Source organism: Dipteris shenzhenensis, chromosome 19, assembly GCF_047967505.1.
Source record: "Dipteris shenzhenensis isolate YYH24624 ecotype China chromosome 19, Dip_SZ_1.0, whole genome shotgun sequence".
NCBI lineage: Eukaryota > Viridiplantae > Streptophyta > Polypodiopsida > Gleicheniales > Dipteridaceae > Dipteris > Dipteris shenzhenensis.
This window is the reverse complement of record NC_141614.1, coordinates 42076865-42097902: the sequence shown is the minus strand read 5'-3', so window position 1 is coordinate 42097902 and position 21038 is coordinate 42076865. Positions and strand designations below refer to the sequence as shown.

At 43.1% G+C, this 21038-nt stretch overlaps 1 protein-coding gene across 1 annotated transcript in view; it reads right to left on the bottom strand.

The window, feature by feature from the left end:
• Positions 1-603: 603 nt before the first annotated feature.
• LOC147890494 (HVA22-like protein k) overlaps positions 604-21038 on the bottom strand; it is a 62122-nt gene continuing 41687 nt past the window's right edge. Inside the window, exons 7-8 of the mRNA XM_087390917.1 lie at positions 1446-1509; positions 604-1341 (exon numbers count right to left, since the gene is read on the bottom strand). Coding sequence (XP_087247043.1) covers positions 1190-1341; positions 1446-1509 — 216 coding nt within the window. The 3' untranslated portion in view covers positions 604-1189. The remainder of the gene's footprint in view (positions 1342-1445; positions 1510-21038) is intronic.

Below are 21038 nucleotides of genomic sequence, written 5' to 3'. Positions count from 1 at the left end.
GTGTGTGTGTGTGTGTGTGTGTGTGTGTGTGTGTGTGTTTGTGTGTGTGTGAGAGAGAGGTTGTTTTTTACTACGTAGCAGGGTATTTCAATATTTTCAAATAATACATTAATTATTTGAAACTTTGCCATAGAGTATTATTTGAAAATATTGTATAATTAAGAGTTAACATTGCCTATGGCAAAGTTTCAAAATCTTCTTTGATGTATTATTTGATGTATAACATTAATTAATCAAAACAAAAAAGTTAACTCTTAATTATACAATATGGCGAAGTTTCAAAATCTTCTTTGATGTATTATTTGATGTATAACATTAATTAATCAAAACAAAAAAGTTAACTCTTAATTATACAATATTTTCAAATAATACATTAAAACTTATACTATTGATGCCAAGGAGCCAATTGACTCATCCGAAGCGATTCCTACGGCAAGAATCTCTCTCTCACACACACACGATGACACAAGCCAAAGCCTTAACCACCAAGACCAACACGAGTTTTACAAAACTTGGTGGGGAAGGATGGCTTATACGCGCGCACACACACAGAGGCATGTACGTGGGCATGGCATGGGCGTTACATGTAGCTTTGGGAAAACAAATACTTGAGATGTTGCGCCATCCCATGAGACTCTACAAGCACCCTATACACCTGACTGATCCTTGCATTCATTGATTTGACAAAACTGTAATACATGAGGGAACTACTATTGGTAATATGAAAACAATATTCTCCTTGCAAGAACATTGTCAAGGAAAAATTCTGTATTAGGCATCCTCAAGACTCATGTGAAGCACCATAATGCATACTACTACAATGCTCCAAAGAAAGTACTACCTGATCTGAGTGACACCAATGACACTACATTATCAAACTTGTTAAGTGATGAGAGAAGGTCTATGCAAAGTCATATAAGCCCAAAATGGGACAACAATGAACATGGTTAGCTACATCTTTTTGAGTACATGCATTACGAGTCACGACTCCTGCAGGAGACAAATCTGTTCACTGGCATTGTGACAAGTCCAAAATGTAAAAGAACGTTGATACATTACATCATAACACAACTCATCCCATCAATGGTTACTAAACAAAATCAGACTGCACAAATGATAACATACCTGGTCATTTTACAGTAGAATGCATATAAATATTAGGAACATCCTCTACCTGCAGCTTAGCCTGCTATTCAGCTCCACTGTGTCGACTCTGACCCTCTGTGGTTGTTACTGTGTCAACAGTTAGTCCAGGTAGGTTAGAGCTTTCACCTGTATCCACAGGATTCGATATGCTCTCCTCTGGCATATTCAGTTCAGGGTTTCCATTTCCCTGGTGGACTGATTGAAGGAAAAAAAACACCACATCAGCAAGGCCTTTCTGTCAGGGCTGTTTTGAATAGGATTCCTAAGTACAAACTGCCAAGTTCTCACACAAACCTCACCTAGTCTGTGGAACGTAGCTTTTAAGAACTGGATCTCTTGTTGGTGAGAAAGTACAAATTTTATCTGCACATGACCCAATGCAAGAAATAGCATTCTTTAAACAACCAACCAAAATGTCAAAAACGAGCATGCACACAAAAACAGAGGATTACATGAGCCACCCCATCGTAATGTAAATTATGAGATCCCCTCCCTCTCTCTCTCTCTCTCTCACACGCACACACACTTTTTTTTTTGTGAGAAGAAATATTTTATTGCTGTGAAATAATTACATGCATAGGTACTCCAAAAACAGGATAACTACTACTCAACTGAAAATCTCAGTATAAGCCATATATACATCATGATAAATCAAATGAGTCTGAAAGCAATCATAAAACGATTGCCGCAGAGATCATTTTAAAATAAAAAATAAAAAAAAATTGGATCACCAAAGACTCTATGATTTCTGTCCATCCATAGAGTCCAAAGTGCCCAGTAGCGCACCCAAATAAAAAATAAATCAAAACCCTATCTAACGGGATGAAAACCAAATAACCAAAAGAACCTGCCAAAAGTAACAGTAGGAAATCTCGCTCGAAGCCCCTGACGAATGAGAGCGAGGAAATCACAAGTATGTGGACAGTGCCAGAAAATGTGAGGCACAGATTCAGCAGAATGTAGACATCGGTGGCAAACAGCCGGGGTAATATGTTGATGCGCGAGTAACTGCCCAAATGGAAAAATGCCAAGTAGGGCTCGCCAGAAGAAAAGCTATTGCTGAAGAGGGACTTTATAATGCCAAAGGAGACGCAGCCGCTTTCTCCACCACTTTGATGGGCGATCCATATGCCAAACAAAATTGGCTCTGTCAGAAACCTAAGACGGAGGTAACAACACTTTATACAGAGAAGGCACTGTGATATGTGACAGCTTCAAAGGACGGGCTGAGGAAGAGGAAGAATGGAGAGTCCGATCCTCAAGCCTATCCTGATAGCAGACATAAAGGAAACCAGATCTGCCTTAGTAAACATAATGAGGGGCAGATAGAATTGTATGTATGCTATCAAAATGGATTGCGTTATTCGCAAACGAACATGTAATGGCCAAGTTACAAGCTTCTAGTATTCTAGTTTTTTCCTCAGCTTTGTGAGCACCCAATCAGTTTGTTGAGAACGAGTGAGCCCCCAACCTAGAGGATAGCCAAGATGTCAAATCAATTGAGAAGGTGGAACAATTTTCCCAGGCCACAAAAGAGTATGCCAGTCTTTAGCATGCAACGACAATAGCTTGGATTTCTGAAAATTCACATGAAAACCAGCAGCTAAGCCATATGTGGAAAGAGCCTGCATAATCAAAAAGAGATCGCTCTAGCATCTATTATCCAGCATCCATGGGTCAAACGGAGCGGACCAATGGCCTCCTTTGTAAAGCCATGGGATAAATGGCCATATGGAACAGGAGCCAGTGGGATCACAAGGTCACAGAAGCCGTATGGGCTTACAACATCACTCGTAAAACATCTACAGGTCACACTCCTTTTGAGTTGGTATATGGTATTGAGGCCGTTTTACCACTAGAGATAGAGATTCCAGCTTTGAGATTGGCACAAGAACAGAGGATGACAGAAGATGAACATGTAGAGGCCCAGTTGGTGCAACTTGAGAAGCTAGATGAAACCCGACGCCTTGCCCTACATCAAACAGAGATTCAAAAGAATCGACAAAAGGCCTGCTTGGATGCTAAGATTCGCAAGGGATGGGAAAGACACTTTGCCGAGGGGGATGTTGTGCTATGCTTTGATAACAGATTGGACCACCAAATGGATAAGAAGTTTCTGCCACTGTGGACCGGTCCATACAAAGTCATCAAGGAACGTAGCAATGGGTCTGTACAAGTTCAGGAGCTGCGAGCCATATGGCAGGAAGGTGATCAACAAGCGTTATCTCAAGCCCTTCTTTGTGCATGATGAACCCAGGCATGGAAATGTTGTGCATTCCCTGCCTGGGGGAGGGAACTGTTATGGATAAATTTGTCCAAGGAAAAAGGCATTAATATGTGTGTGTGTTTGTATGTGTGGCAATAGTATAATAAAATATGATGTGCATAGGGCCCAGGGTTGAGGTGGCAGGGCATGACCATGTGCTACCCTTCCACGTAAGAGGACCCATAAGGTGTGATCCATGGTAGTAATATTATAAAATGTAAGGTGGCATGGCTCCTCCATGTGCCACCCCTCCACTTAGGCTGCATTTAGTGAGATATGGCCCAAAGTCCATGGGAGAAGTAATATAAATAGGTGGAGGGGGATATTATATTGGGTTATTCCCTCATATAGGATAGGCCCATGTGGGGAAGGTATAGATAGTCCAAGGATGCAAGTTAAATAATGGGGAAAGTAGGATGAGGTGGCAAGATTCCTTTTGCCAACCCTCCACTTGTCCTCCTAGATGTTTGAACGTATTATAAAATTCGGAAGAGACCAAGGGAGTATCATAGACTTGGGATATGGGAGTTGATATATGTGAAAAAATGTAGCCAAGTGTTATCGCACACAATTGAGAGTGCGTAACCGCCTAGCCCACATGGGAGACTCTTCCACACACACCATGCATGTGGGAGGATGCATTTATTGGGAGAGACCCTCTCTCTTGGCTATAAAAGGAGGGGGCTATTCCTTGATGGCACACGCTCACTCTTGTAAAGCCACCTAGCTAGTACTTTGATTTCTCCCTTCCCTTCCTTTCAAAATAAAGCATGGTCCTCTTCCCTTGATGTCTTCATCTTTACATTCCTCATCCCATCATGTACACGCTTCTCTTCCCCCTCTCCCTTTCCCCTTGTGCCATAGTCTCCCTCTTCATTCCCTCCCCTTCTAATTCCTTTTCCCCTCCCATGATAACGTTTCACCCTCACGTTCTCCTTTCCTCTATGGCCCTCGAGCGTCGCCATGCTTAGCCTCTAGCCTCTGATCCTGATTTCTTTTCCGGCTAATACTACACCTGAGAAAGAGTGCTCCCCAACATAAAAGATATCATAGCCACAGTAATGACCTGTCTTTCCTGCATAGACATGCTGATTGTGTTCTTGTAATGCCACTATATCAAGCTGAAATCGATTGATATACAGCCACACAAATTTCCATTTCCTACTGTCGCACATCCCCTGAACATTTAAGGTAAGGCATTTTATATAAGCAAGCATATTTACAGATATTTATAGGAAATAACAGTTATGTACAGCAGCAACCTTCAGGATGTCAACCCTGCATTTCTACCTCAAGGTCACGGCCTCTTCCTTGAGAAGAAACATCCGCTTGAGGATTGGACAGCAATGCAACAACCTCTTCTTCAAGGAAGAGGGTTCTGCTAGCTATAACTGCAGCCCATGTGATTCCAATTCCTGAATTGACCTCTGGACTATTCCAAGTGCGAGGTGGTGGAGGTTGTCGAACAAAAATAACTTTTCTTGGACTTTGCCATCCATCAATTGGAGTTTTTGGTTCTTTTGCTGAAAGTTGAATAGCAAGAAGTGAAGGGGAAGAAGCATTCCCATTTGAAACGACTTGAGCTTTGCCTTTATCCTGATTCACAAAAAGCTGTCTATTACCTTTATTTTTATTCCCAATAGAGGCAGGAGCATCCTTATTGGGCATCTGAGCAAGCAAAGTGGCAGGAGGCATTTTATGCTTACTCATTGGACATTGCGAAGCCTGCAAATAATCCCCATTTCAATTTATAAAATGCACTTCCCATGTCCACATTGTTCACCGTGACTGAATATGACTCTGGTGTGGGATTATCAGTATCCTAGAGAATGCAAAATCGACGTGACTGAATATGACTCTGGTGTGGGATTATCAGTATCCTAGAGAATGCAAAATCGATTAGAGTTGCCGTTAGGCCGCGGTGGGCAAACCACTTTGCCTAAAGTTGCTGCAATTTTAGGCAAGAGTGAAGCCATGCATTGCGGGAAGTCTACAACTTCAACCCAGACCAGACATCGATGTCGAATTAGATCCCGATAATCCCTTGTGGGGGACCATGGCAAAACGTGCACCATTTGCTGCCCAAAAAAGAGTGGCGAATGTTCCAAAAGCATTTGCCTGTGAACCTGATCTACCATAATGACCTCAAAAAAGCCTCTGGCTGCATAGTGTACCTTACACACACACACACACACCGGGGGTGCCACCGTGGGACAGGGGCGCGGCGACGTCAAGTTGGAGACGTGGGTGTGCGGGGCGTCGCCAGGGGTGCGACAGCGTTCGAAGCGCCACACGGGTGCTCAAGGGCGCCATGCATCCCGACTCGACCCAGGGGCCCGGGGAGCCACGAAGGGTTGGCTTTTTAACACACTAGTGAGACTGGCTGCCATGTATGCAGCACCTTTCTGGGAAAGTGATATTTCAGCGACAGAGTGGAAGAGATTTGAGAGGCTATAGGTGACCATGGGATCCAAGATGATTCGGAGTAAACCCTCATTCCCCCATCAGATTATATAGGCAGAGTTTGCCATGACCCCTCTCCAGGTTGATGAAATCTTTCAGGCAGTGACATTCCTCCACAGAGTCTGGGCCTTACTCCAGTGGAGACTACTGAGGTTATCAGTAGAGTCCTCCAAGCGACTAGCAGAGAGCAATGTTGATACGGCATGGTATGCACGGATATCCACATGGTTTGGTAGTCACAGCATTCAGATGGACAGACTTCCCCCCTTTCAGTACAGTCTGAACGCACCACCTGAGATGATCCCACGAGATGAGATCAACTGTATCATACGGTTGGACCTCCTCCAGCTCCATACATCTAGGGCTTAGAGGGGGGAGGAGTTCTCCACCAAGATCCACTTCTACCATGACCACTTCCTGAGGGTCTCGGAGCACGGTCTTGTCATCATACCTCAGTATCTTGAGGACAGGAGAGTCTCACATGCATTGAGGACCGCCATTGGTCAATTACGAGTCTCATCACATCAATTGCGGATTGAGACAAGGAGAGCCGCAAGCATACCCAGAGAGCAGAGGACTTGCACACTATGCCAGATGGAGGGGATCGAGACAGAGAAGCATTTTCTATGTGTCTGCCTAGTCTATTATGAGATCCGGGGACGATCACTGCCTCTTTCAGGAGGGGCGTGGCTTTGGTCTACTCACACGGCTGATACATTTTCACAATCAAGTCTGTGTTGGGCTCTTCCTGATCGAGATGCGTCGACAAAGAGACACATTGATGCGACAAACCAGAGAGCAGCATGGACTGATGCCACACGTCACTGAGATCGACAGATCATAGACTTTTGTTACAGACTTCTATGCATATGAGTCAGTTGTTACCGGTGTGGCTAAGGGAGAGGAGCTTGATGAGATGGGAGCATCATGGATTAGCAGTAGGAGTGTCCACCACGATGCTGCCAAACGAGGGACACACACTCCACGTGCGACACGGAGAGAGACCAGAGCACGCACGATCGAGGTCTGGTCTATCTCAGCCCTTCTCAGAGGCAACCGCCAGAGACGAGGCATCACCCTTGACGTACCCCACCAGATGCAGAGATCGAGAAGACCACGCCCTCCCCCACGTCACAAGACAGCTCAACAAACACAGATACGAAAGCTCCTCACATCTCATCAAAGAGCCACCAGGTTACCTGGATATGTGGAACCTCAACATGTACTAGGAATGCTAGCCCTGAGCACCTGACACTCTTCTGTTATTTTGCTACTCTAGTATTTTGTTCACTAGTTTAGCACTTTAGCTTTCAACAAGGGTCTTAGTGAACCCTTTTCTTCAGTCCTCAATGGCTTGTATGAGTTACCTTTTGGTTTTGCACTTTGTGACTTGTCTCATAGGCCTGTGAGGCCTCTTGCAGACATTACTACATCTCTCTCTCTCTCTCTCTCTGTCTCTCTCTCTCTCTCTCTCTCTCTCTCCCCCCCCCTCTGATCCCACGAGATCAACCATGTCATACAGTTAGATCTACTCCAGCTCAATATGTCATGGGCATGGGGTGGAGACTAGTTCGCGATCACTTTCTAAGAGTATCAAGGGATGGAATGATTATCAGACCGCCGCAGTAACCGGAGGACAAATAAGCCTCACATGTGTTAGCACAGAGATAGAAGAGATCCTAGAACCCTAGCTTAGGGGGTATACCTTCAAAAGACTAGAATATATCCAATCTTACAAATTAATAAAAATGTTTATAGAAACAAGCAAAAAAAAAGAGAAACGTAAAAAGAAGCAAAAGAACTTAGTACGCAAAGCTACACTTATGTTCTCATCAGTACCCAAGCATAAGCTGCCATCTAGGTTTCGAAAGATTATCTCTTGAGTATGTTTCATTTGGTATCAAAACCTTCTTGATTCTAGAGCTTCAGATGTTTTGTTTGCCGGCTGCGATTGCTTGCGTCTGATTGCATGCTAGAGGATGGACTAGAGCATTCGTGGCGCTTGAATCGTGGTGCTAGAGGATGGACTAGAGAATTCATGGTGCTAGAGGATGGACTAGAGAATTTGTGGCGCTTAAATCTTGAGGCTTTGCTTGGAGTTTTGGTTAACGAGAGAGAAAACGAGCAGTCTGGTGAATTTCGTTTTTGTTTTCCCTACCTCTGTCTGCAAGTTGATAACGTTGCAAACAGGGAGTAGGGCTAGAACTCGACGGCGTCTGCCAAGGTAGATTCCTGCAAATTTCTAGCCGCACAGCAGCCTAGAACTGTTGCATTGCTATTCCAGGACTAGCGAAACAGGAGAAGGCCATTGGCGCTTGTTTTCTGACGATTGGCGCAGTCTGGAACAGTCGTGTACTATTCTAGATCTGCGATTTGTAGTTTTGGAGATATTGGGCTGGTGAGATCAAGGAAATTGGGCTATTGGGCAGTGGGCAGTCAGCCTAGAGGTTGTGATGTGGAACTCTGGTGGATACAAAAGTTAAGTTCGTCCAAAGGTCAGTCCTACTATTTTGGAGAAGGAGGGGTGCATGTGTAGTATGCACTTACTTTTTGGGCTTGCATGCCTTAGAAAGTAACTTTATCAGCAGTAACTACTAGAAGCCACTACTTTTTTACTTTAGTTGTGTCATGCAAGCACTATGTGTGCATGCATGTATAAAACACATGCAAACTGAAGGTGGACTGCCACTTGAGTTCTAAATTGGACAAGTGTCCACACGCACAAGTGCATTGATGTGTATGAAGCTCTTATGCATTGGCATTTGTGAAGATTGGTTTTGATTGCATATCATATGTCAATTGTAGGGATATGAAAAATGTAAGCTACATAAAAAATTGAGGCTTATTTTTTTAGTCTATCAGTCTTAGAGCTTTTTCATTGTTCGACTTTCTTAGTTCGACCAATAGTCATTCACTTCTACAAGAGGCATAAGAAAAAGTAACTATTAAATATATGTAGCCATGTGGATTGAACAAGCTTGCAAAATATCAGGATTGCTCCCAACGTTGATTGAAAATTGCAGAAAGTTTCACACACATAATCTATATGAAAAAACAATTTGATGGCCTTGACTTTGATTCCAATTCCAATGGGTGTACTTTCTAAAAGTATGCCTTTTTGTTCTTTACTTTACCGTTCGCAAACAAAGCACTTTGAGTTAAAAAGGTACTTTTAAAGTACTTTCCAAGGACACAAATCCTTTTAGAAAAGGTTTTAAAAAGAGGGAAAGTTGTGGCTTGCATGCCACACACTTTTCATGCAGCCTAGAGCCCATGTATGGCGTCAATTTTCGTACACTTTGCACAGCCCAATCCAACCTCTATTTCAGCAGCCTCCTTCCCACTCCCATAATTACATAACGGCCTCTATCTTTGCTGCATTAGATTGCTCTCTCAGCACTCTATCATCCTAGCTGATCTTATACAACACTACCTTGCCCTTTCCTCGTTAAATCTCAAGCAATTCCGCCTCTCCTCTCGGAAGAGAAAGCTGTCTTTCTCCCCTGAGAAAGACAGCTTTCTTCCGTCTCCTCTTGCTCATCATCCTAGCGATGGAATTCAACCCAATCAAATTGTTGGACCCTTCTCCACCACAAGTGTAAGTGGTTCAAATTGATGCGAATGTTCTTCAAGGTTTGTTCAATCAAATGCAATATACTCAACAGCAACTGATACTTTTGCAACAAACCTAGGAAGCTCATGAGAAACACTACGGTATGCCTTCTTGAGGACTCCTGAGTATGTGCGCTCCTGGTGAAACAGGTGGGAAGCTCACTTCGCCATCATTGACTATCCTCACGATATCCGCCCAAGCCTTAATGAGATGTATTTACGAGTAAAGGCTTTCACATGCTGGCGAGAGTTGAAGGCAAGGCCTTTTGCTCCCAAATCTTAGACTGAGTTTTGTGAGTTTTCTGCAAGAACCTCATGAATTTGATAATTTTTGGAAACTTCAGAATCTGTCAAAGGGTCCTTGGAGTCATACCTCCAAGACTTCAGAGATATTTTCTGACTTCAATCAACAAACATGCTTGGAAGTTTCAAATGCATGAGCATAGCCCGTATGCACAGGAGCTTCGAATGAATGAGCATAGCCCTTGCCCTTGTTCTTTGTGAACAATTTACCTAAGATTATCGAAACAAAATCTGAAGGAACAAGCTACACACACTGGAAGAGGCTAATCATCTTGCAAAGATCTACGATAGTACCTATGGACACAAGGAAGTTGGATCTACATTGGCCGCGCAAAATGGCATGCCCAAGAGAAAAAATAACCGAAATAACTGTCAAGCCGGCCAAGCCTGAGAGGGCTAACTACAACAAGCAGAGGTCAGAACCTCTTCAGAAGAAGCCTCGCACCAATTCTCCGTCACAAGTCCAAAGGACTCCGCTTCAAGTGTGACAAGCCAGGAAAGGTAAAGGGAAAGTGGTTGTCTACTTCATAGAGTCATGTACACCAAGTAATCCTTGTCACATTACTGGTCTTGAAGTATTTTATTCTTATCTGAATAGTGAGAAATGCCATTTTAATCTTGATGAGTTTGGACCCCATGATTTAACTCGCATGGTTGAATATGTCAAGAGGCATCTAGTTTATATATTATTAGACAATGGAAGTACTCAAAATTTTGTTGATGCTTCTCTTGTACAAAAGCTGTGCATCCCTGTGGTTCCGAGTAGTTCGTTAATCTAAGCACATGGAGCCACCAAATCTTGGGAAGATTTATTTCCAAATCTTTGGGTGGAGATTCATGATTACTCTAAAGGTTTATCGTTCCATGTTATGAGATAAGATCGTGTAGACCTTTTGATAGGCATGGAGCGGTTCTTTGCAAAGAATCATTCTGTAAATATTGACTATAGAAATCATGTAATGCAATTTCAAGTTAATGGAAAGTGGTTTACTCTTCAAGGGGATCTTTTGTGGACCTATGGTCACGATTGCCTCTCAACTTAATTTAAATTTTCACAAGTCTAATTATCGATATTTTTGTAGTGTTTTGAAAACGTTTCAACTATTTTGCTTTAGAAACATTTCTTGTGTGTAGAGAAACCGGAATTGTGTGTTGATGAGAGTTTAAGCTTATTTTTCTGCAAAACACACTACGATGCATGTCTCAGTTGTGAAAATGTTGGAGTTTCTTAGCTGATTTCTATGGTGATGATGTGCCACGTTCTTCATTGATTTGAGTTCAAGGTGTTGTGCCATGTATGGTACATCAGCATGATGCAGATGCTATATATCTTTACTCAGATAGGCTGTTTGATGCCTATGCCATGTCCAGTCCATGCCACTAGAGTGTGGACATACTTATTCCATGATGGTTCTATATTTTTATTCTTTATGATCGTGTATGGATGACATCATATTGTATGGGTTCCCAACCCTGGCATGTTGCCATAAAATGATAGCACTTTATATTCACTCACATAACGATGATATGCACTATATGTTAGTTTTTTCTTATTGCACAATAAGTTCTCTCTTTTGGGAATTTGTAGCTATGTCTCAGAGTAGTTTGAACTTTGCTATTGGCTCTTCACTCTATATTCTAGCATAATCTTGATGTTCACATCATGAAAAGAGTCTTCTAACTTCCATCTAATTGAACCTAGACATGTTTTGGTAGACTCATATCATGAATTCCTATCCACCGGGTATGCCAGTGTTAGGTGATGAAAATAATCACCTACTTTAAGGATAGAAAGCACTCACTAATTACACCATTGGGATGTGGAAGGGTGTGACCCTTCACGCGATTACCCATGCCCTCAACCACCTTGGGATATGCATCCTTTGGATTCATGTATGGCACGCATCTTAGAGAGAAGAAATAAACAAAACTTTGCACATTGGATTCTCTTGTATTCTTCATTTTGCTCAATGTCTCTCCATCTGATTGAACCTAGAAATGTTTTGGTGGATTCATGTCATGAATTCCTATCCACCGGGTATGCCAGTGTTAGGTGATGAAAATAATCACCTACTTTAAGGATAGAAAGCATGTAGGCCATCTCATGGGCTATCCATAGATGCCACTTATACCTTGGTATGTGCCTTGTAGGCCTAGTTATAGTCAGTTAGGACTATTGCTACAGTTAGTTTATGTACCATCTAGGTCAATTAGGACACTTAGTACACTTAGGGCAGTTAGCCCTAGGGTTTTGTTATGTTGGCTCTCCCTTGAGCCTCCACACTTCAGTTTTGCAGAAATCTACTACAGCATGTCGTTTTTCTCCTTTGTGCTTCCATTTTTTAGCTTCCATTGCTTTCAACACCCAACAGTGGTATCAGAGCAAGTCGGGAATCCTCTCTCTCAGCCATTGACAGCTTTCACAAGCTGTTTGGCAGCCTCCGGAGCTCTCATTCCTGTTGGTCTTGCTGGTTTTCACACTCCCACGAGTGTTTGAGGCCTTTCCAAGCACTTCTGTCCGCGAAAAACCTCATTTTGTCGCGAGAAGACCACAGTTTGGAGCAACCATCGCGAAGGGACTTGTGTTTCGGTGCATTTTCCAACCTGCTGCAGCAAAAACGACCACAATACTGCATTCCCGAAATTGTAAGGGCCAGATTTTCCCACACGTGTGGTTATACGGATTTCCTGCAGCCTGTACGGACCTGTTTCGCAGCTGTACGGACCTGCTGATAGACATTTAATGCAGTACCGACCTGCAGCATTTACATTTAGGGCTGTACGGAGTTCCTCGGGGTGCGTGCCAGCAGTTCGGAGCTGTTTCATGGTGCGTGCCAGCATTTTGGAGCTGCCTCGAGCTGTGCCACCTGTTGGAGCTTTTTGGAGCATGTTCAAGTGATCTAGAGTTCACTCCTTGAGCCCATTCTTCCTCATTTGGCATCCCTTTGCCTCGGGATGTGAGTTCTCCTCCATTGGATCTCTTTCTCTCCATTTCTAAGTGCTCTCCTCCTCGCGGGAGCACTTTCTTTTTCTGTAATTCTCATTTTCAAGCCTCATTTGCTCGCATTCAGAGCCTTTCACTGCTGTCCTTTCAGGCTACATCATTGGGTAAGCCGTTGTTGCATTGGCTCTTTCCAATTTCTGCTTCATTTGCATTTTGGAAAGGCCTTGTGTTGCCTTTGGGGATTTTTCTTGCAACAGGTACACCTTGGGACATCAGAGTCTCTTGCAGGCATAAGCTTTGAAGCTTGGGCAACGTTTTGTTACTTGATTCAAAGAGGTTGCCTTTCTCTCATTTGCTTTGCCAATTGGTGCACTTGTCTTGTATTTCAGCACCATGTCTCATGGCAAAGATGATTTGTTTGGGATGATTGGGGCTGATGGCAAGCTTGATGTCACCAATTATTCCATGTGGTCATACATGATGGGACATGTTTTGGTTGCCAAGAATCTATGGCATATTGTTTCAGGTTCTAAGGCCACGCCTACACACACTATCACTTCTAGTGCTACACCTACAGCCGCTACTTCTTAAATCTAATGCTACTGCTAGGACACCTGCACCTCCTGCTCCAGGTGCTTTGCCTCCTTCACAGAAGCAAATTCAATGGGATGGTCGTGATGCCAAAGCACATGCCTTGATTGCTCTTTCAATGAAACGGGTTATTATCCCTCATATTCGGTCTTGCAATACAGCTAAGCAAGCATGGGATCAGCTTGCATCTTTGTATCAGGTGCAGAATGAGGCGAGGGTTGCCTATCTCTGCAAGCAGTTGAAAGATTTGAAGCTTGATGAGGGTGGTAGTATGGATGCCTATCTCACTAATGTGAAGGATTTGAAAGAGCAGTTGGCCAACATTGATGAGTTTATGCATGATTCTCAGCTTGGTATTAATACCCTTGATGGGTTGCCTGATTCATATCAAGGCTTTGCTACTACATTGAGGTTGGTTGCAAAGGGTGATGCCAATCATTTATCATTTGACCAACTGGTTGCTCTTCTTCTTCAGGGAGTCCTCGACACTCCGCAAATCTGCTGACCTCAGTCCTCGACACTCTGTAAATCTACTGACCTCAGAATCAAGTATTGATGCATAAATCTTGGACATGACATGTCCAATCATAATGGTCCTATAGTTCTCCAAGTTCATGGGATCCCCTGCCTTGTGGATGGGTGAGATAGTGTTGATGGTCTAGATACGTGGAAACCCCAAGCAAACGGCTTCATTAAATAGCTTGGCTGAGATCGGGGCTAGGAGGTTAATCCCATATGCAATGAACTCGGTGCATAGTCCCTCATGATCCTTCGCTCGGCCATTATGAAGTTTCATTACAGCATCCGGATATCATAGAGCGTGCGTGCATAATCAGACCACACCTGAGTGTCAATGAGTGGTGGGGGGAACCGTCCCTCTAGAAATCTCCGCCATAAGTCCTTAGAGTTGTTACTGAATAGAATGTTCAGTAGCTCCTCCTCGTTCCAACGCACGAAGTCAAGTTTCTTCCTGCGTACCAGACGGTGGTACTCGCGTGGTGTCTTTTGTTCGCTCAGAAGGCTGTTCTTTGTTTCGAATCTAAACTAACGGCGTAAAGCCTTACACTCATCATTGTACCAGCTATTACAGGATACGGTCCCAGGAGGTGGTGGAGCGGGTGGTGTGGGAAAAGGCGTGAAGAGCAGCCTCGTGTAGTGAGCGAGTGACTAGGGCAACACGGTCCTCTAGTAAGGGTATAAAGTCAATGTATGCGAGAAGTATGTACAGACAGCCAGAGTAAGTAGGTGAGTAATTGCGATCAAAGGCATATATCATGGTAATTGGAGTAAGAGCTCAACGGGGTAGAAAGTGCTGTGCGACAAGGGGTAGAAATGCTAAAGAAAAGATAGGTATGATCAGCCCCTGGAGAGAGAGGTGCTACGGTAAAGTCAGTAATGCGAGATGTGAAGGTAGGGGATCCCATGATGTAGTCCACAACACTGAAGCCTCCCCCATGTGAAAAGCAAGTGAAGCCACCTGATGCGGGCCATCTATCAAGACCATTATAAATAATGAGATCATGCATCCTGCCGAGGTCTAATAGGGCTTGGCCATACGATGTGAACGGTCCTCGTCTGTCAGCCGAAACTCGTAGCATACCTGCCTCCTCAAGGTCAATGTCTAGCAGTAGAGTGGAATCATCCCTGAAGTCGAGGAGTGGTGCCTGACGAGCGCCTGTTCTCACGTTGAAGTCTCCAACTAGGAGGACTTCCCTGCAGCTAGAGAAGTCAACGATGGACTGATAAAGAGTAGCAAATGGGGATGTCTCATCCTCCCCTCGAATATCTATGGCAACTCGGGGGGGAAGTAGCAAACTGCAATAAACAAATCCCGACTATCCATGTGTCGGATCCGAATCCAGAGAAACCTGGAATGTGGATCTCTCTGCTCCACTGAGATGGTCCCCAAAAGTGTGGATCTGTAAAGGACTGCGACTCCTCCTAATCCTCAAACCCCTCCTGTATCCCTCGTCTCATCTCTGTAGGCAGACTGCCATGTATACCCGCTGACTGTTGGTAGTGGGTGCTCTGAACTCCGATGTGGTGTCTTTGTGTAAAAGACTATGTCGTGACCTGTATAGGATTCCGAGAAGTTCCCTGGTTCAGATCATAAGGTACCATTACAGTTCTAAATGGTATAGGATACGGTCTCGGATACAGTGGACACCTCAATTTTGGAGCCCTGGCGAAGTTATATAAGGAAAATATGGTTGTGGATCTTCCCAAAATGCATATGCCTACCAAACATGTTTGTGAACCATGCTTGCTTGCTAAGATGCACCGTGCTGCGTTTCCCAAGGATGGTAGAGTTGGTGCTTCACACAAGCTTTATCTGGTTCATAGTGATGTTTGTGGACCCATAAGGGTTGCAGCTCTTGGGGGGTTCTACTGTGATTTCACCAAGTACACTTGGATTTTCGCATTGAAATCCAAATCTGAAGTTTCCTCATGCTTCAAGCACTTTATTGCCTTGGCTAAGAATGAGAGTGGGCTGCACATTGCTCACCTTAATACAGACATGGGGGGTGAATACATGTCAAAGGAGTTTGTTGTTTTTTTGGCTTCCCGTGACATCAATCATCGATGCACGGTGCCTTATACTCCTCAACAGAATCCCATGGCTGAGCAGAAGAATAGATCAGTGATGGAAATGGCAAGATGCATGTTGAAGGCAAACATTTGCCTAATAGGTTGTGGTTGGATGCGGTCATGTGTGCAAATTACATCTTGAATAGATGTCCTACAAAGGCATTGCAGACTATCACACCTTATGAGGCTTGGACGGGTCGTAAGCCTCGCATTTCCCACATGAGGACTTTTGGATGCTTAGCTTACGCTCATGTGCCTTCACAGAAACACACTAAGTTGGATGATAAAGCTGTCAAGTGCATTTTTCTTAAGTATAGTTCAGAGAGCAAGGGCTATAAGCTAGATCAGCCCCGCACGGGCAAGTGTTTTGTCAGTCGGGATGTTGTGTTTGATGAATCTTCCAATATGCCTTTGTTGGACTGTCAAAAAAAGCCCGTTATTGATGCCCCTGATATATTTGACAGCTTGATGCCTTTGTTTCCATCCGATGCTCGGGATGATGTTCCATTTGAGGTTGTACCTCCTCCATCTGTTGGTCATTTGCAGCCACATGTGCAGCCACAAATTCAGCCTCATATGCCTATCATTGATCAGGATCATTTGCACAGGGCTCTTGACCAAGAAAGAGCAGAAATTCAAGAGCCTAAAAAGGTACCTCGTTGGCTCCTTGACACATTAAAAGACAACAAACAAGACACTCCTCTGCCAGCCCATACGAGAGCAGCTGTCCGGAAAGAGCATGCTAGTTTTGTTGCTTATGCTTTGGTTGCTACAGCATGCAATAACTTTTGTCATCAAGATGCCTTTCAGAATGATTGTTGGATGAAGGCCATGCAAGCTGAATTGGATTCTATCCATCAGAATAACACTTGGGAGTTGTGTGATTTGCCTCATGGCAAGAATGCCACTGGAACTAAGTGGGTTTACAAAATCAAACGGAAAGCTGATGGTTCAGTGGATCGTTACAAAGCCCGTCTTGTTGCTAAGGGCTATGCTCAGCCGCATGGCATTGACTTTGAGGAGACTTTGCCTCCCACTTCCAGGATCACTCCTATTCGCATTGTTATTGCCTTTGCTGCCCACTTTCATTGGCAGATACATCAGCTTGATATTAAAACAACTTTCCTTCATGGTCATTTGCAGAGGTCTATGTTTCCCAACCTCTTGGCTTTGAGGTCGAAGGTTCTGAAAGCAAGGTATGCTGCTTGAAAAAGGCCCTCTATGGATTGAAACAAGCACCTCGGGCTTGGTAGTCGAGAATTCGTACTCATTTGCTCACACTTGGCTTTCAAAACAGCCCTACAGAGGCTACCCTTTACATCCACAAGCGTGGGACAGATTTGCTGATTTTAGTCCTTTATGTGGATGACATGCTTGTGACTAGGACACATGCTCAGCAAATTGCAGATTTTAAAATTGATTTGCAGCAGACATTTGCTATGTCTGATCTTGGTCTTCTACACTTCTATCTAGGCATCCAATTTGCTAGCAATGAGGGGGGCATTTTGATGTCACAATCCAAGTACATTGAACAGCTTTTGCAGCGTTTTCAATTGAGGATTGCAAGCCAGTATCCACACCATTAGAGACTGGTTTTCTCTTCTGAGGATGGCAGCGGTACATGTGATGCCACTCTCTATCAACAGATAGTTGGTTGTTTGATTTACCTATGCCATATGAGACCTGATCTACAGTATGATGTCTCACAGTTGAGCAGATATATGCGCAACCCATCTATGCACCATTGGCAAGCCGTGAAGCGTGTTTTCAGATATCTTAAAGGCACTCAACATTTAGGCCTTCTTTATGGGGCTGATACTTCACTTTTCATGCATGGATTCACTGATAGTGATTGGGCTGGTTGTTCTGGCACTCGTGTGTCACATAGTGGCAACTGTTTTATGCTTGGTACTTCATGTGTTTCTTGGTTCAGCAAGAAGCAGAGTACAATTGCTACTTCTAGCTGTGAAGCTGAGTACAAAGTAGCTTTTATAACTACAGTGAAGTGTGTTTGGCTTCGGAAGCTACTTGCAGATCTTTGTGCATGTCGGACTGCTCCTACCATCATCTTCACTGATAGTCATAGTGCTTTGGCTCTTGCACGGAATGCAATTTTCCATGCTTACACAAAGCACATTAAGGTTCACTATCACTATGTCAGAGAGCGATGGCTTCGGAAGCTACTTGCAGATCTTTGTGCATGTCGGACTGCTCCTACCATCATCTTCACTGATAGTCATAGTGCTTTGGCTGTTGCACGGAATACAATTTTCCATGCTTACACAAAGCACATTAAGGTTCACTATCACTATGTCAGAGAGCGATTATCAACAGGTGATATTGAGTTGTCTTATGTTCCCACTGAAGACAACTTGGCAGGTCTTTTTACGAAGGCTCTACCTCGACCTAAGTTTGATGCTTTTCGGCAAGCTTTAAACTAAGTACCTTTGTAACTTGATCTGTTGTACTTTGTACAGTCATAGGTTGCTATATCCCTACAGGACAAACATGTGCAACCATGACACTAAATATTTAGATATCCTAAGCCATGTCCAGGATACTTCAGCCCATACCATGGAGGAGGGTTTGCAGGCCATCTCATGGGCTATCCATAGATGCCACTTATACCTCGGTACGTGCCTTGTAGGCCTAGTTATAGTCAGTTAGGACTATTGGTACAATTAGTTTATGTACCATCTAGGTCAATTAGGACACTTAGTCCGGTTAGGGCAGTTAGCCCTAGGGTTTTGTTATGTTGGCTCTCCCTTGAGCCTCCACACTTCAGCTTTGCAGAAATCTATTACAGCATCTCGTTTTTCTCCTTTGTGCTTCCATTTTTGAACTTCCATTGCTTCCAACATCCAACAAAGCACTCACTAATAAAGTGTACTTACACCATTGGGATGTGAAAGGGTGTGACCCTTCACATGGTTACCCATGCCCTCAACTACCTTGGGATATGCATCTTTTGGATTCATGTATGGCACGCATCTTTTGGAGAGAAGAAATAAACAAAACTTTGCACATTGGATTCTCTTGTATTCTTCATTTTGCTCAATGTATCTTTTACATCTGTTCTTCTTTTAGGGCGATTTGTTTCTCCTTAACATAACTGCACATACTTGATAAGTTGTTATATTTGCATCTTGTTTCTGCTTGGAATCCAATTCTAGAGAAAGTATCGCCCGTTGAATTGCACAAGCTTTCAGAGATGGAATCCCACGGAGGACATGTAAAACTTAAGGTGGAGAAGCAAAAGTAAGGAGATTCTTATCCAACCACAAACTTGACAAAGAAAAACATACATTATCTCATAGTAGCTTGGATTGGGAATACTAGAAAGATTTGTGTGAACGCACTACCAATAAGGCTTCACAGCATCAAATAGCGGCTTTAAGAGCAAAAGTATAACCAAAGCTCGATGCATTGATAAAATTGCTTCACTAAGATCATATTGACGAGATGTATTATGAAAGGTTCAGGTCATATAAATGGTGAAATCATGGGGGAGTTACATATTACACATTACATGGTAATCCTATGACCATCACAATCTTTCGTACTAGTAAAGAAGAAAGACTACAAGGGTCTTAATCGTTTGACGATTAAGAATAAATATCCGTTACTTCAGATAGAAGATCTCATCGATTTGAGAATGGGCTATCACTAGATATGGACATTTGAGAGAGATGTCTATAAGACCGAGTTTCGTACATGATTCGATCATTATAAGTCTACCATTTCGACTCACTAATGCACCATCAACCTTTCGACAAATAATGAACGACTTATTTTATCCATATCTGGAAAAGTTTATAGTACTCTTTCTCAATGGCATCTTGATTTATAGAAAAACTCTCTTTGAGCATTGCACGCCATCTGCGGATAGTGCTGTCCATACTTAAACAAGAGAAGCTCTAGGCTAAGGAAAGCAAAAACTCACTTACCTTGGAGATGTCATTTTATAAATGGTGTCCATATAGAAACTCATAAAGATACATGAGTGGCCCATTTCGAGAGCAATTACTAAATCCTTACTGGGATTTGTAAATTTCTTCCAAACTCACATCTAGAATTATGCTAAGTTAGCCTTATCCTTGTCTGACGTGTCAGACATGCGTGGAAAAGGGTAAATACAATAAGTATAGACCCATTGTGTTAAAAGGGTAAATATAAGAAGTATATACCCATTGTGGACAAAAGAGCTTTGGGTGTGTTTTAAGCAAGCAAAACATGATGTCATTATAGCTCTTACCTTACAGCTAGTCGATCCTAGTAAACCATTTATGGTTGAAATGGATGCTAGTGACTATGTTGTTGAAGCACCTTACGTAGAAAGTGTCACAAAGCCGTAAATACTCCAAAGTCAAATTTTTAGTTCACCATTTATTGATCATAATTAATGAGTTCTTCATTTATTTGATTATGTTCAAAAAGTTATATTTAATTGGTCAAAGTATTGATTTGGTTCAAAGATACTTAACCTCGGTTAAGTAATCCTTGGCGTATGCCAAGAGGATTAACTGCGGTTAACCAAAGAACTTCCAACTTCGGTCAGAAAGAGTTGACTTTGGTCAACAAGACTTGGCTTCGGCCAAAGCAGGCTGACTTCGGTCAACCTAGATCATTACCGACTCCGGTCAGAGAGTTCTGGCATTAATTAAGGCGCCTTGACCCCTGGTCAAAGTCCTTAATTACAGCTAGAAGGGTTGGCTTCGGTCAACCACAAAGTTAGTGTTTTTATGTGCACATGTTTTGTTTGGTGGGGATGCCCACAGAGACTAGGATTAGTATAGAATTGATTTGCATGCAAAAGCGTTAACGATTAATGGGTGCCATGTCTATGTGCGCTTTGATTAATTGTTACAGGTATTGAAGCGGGGTTGAACGCCCAAGCAACACGAGCCTAGCAAGCATTTGGGAGATCACTCACGTGACCAAGTGCTAAGAAGACTCTAAAGTTTTCCTCTCTTGAGGCATGTAGCTAGGACTTAGTTAGGAACTAGTTAGAAAATTGACAAGTCGCTATTGCCAAAAGAATGAGCTTGAGAGCTCTTGTAATCTTTTCATGTTTTGGAATTCTTGTAACAGCAGCTGTACGCTGAACTCATGTATTCAGAATTC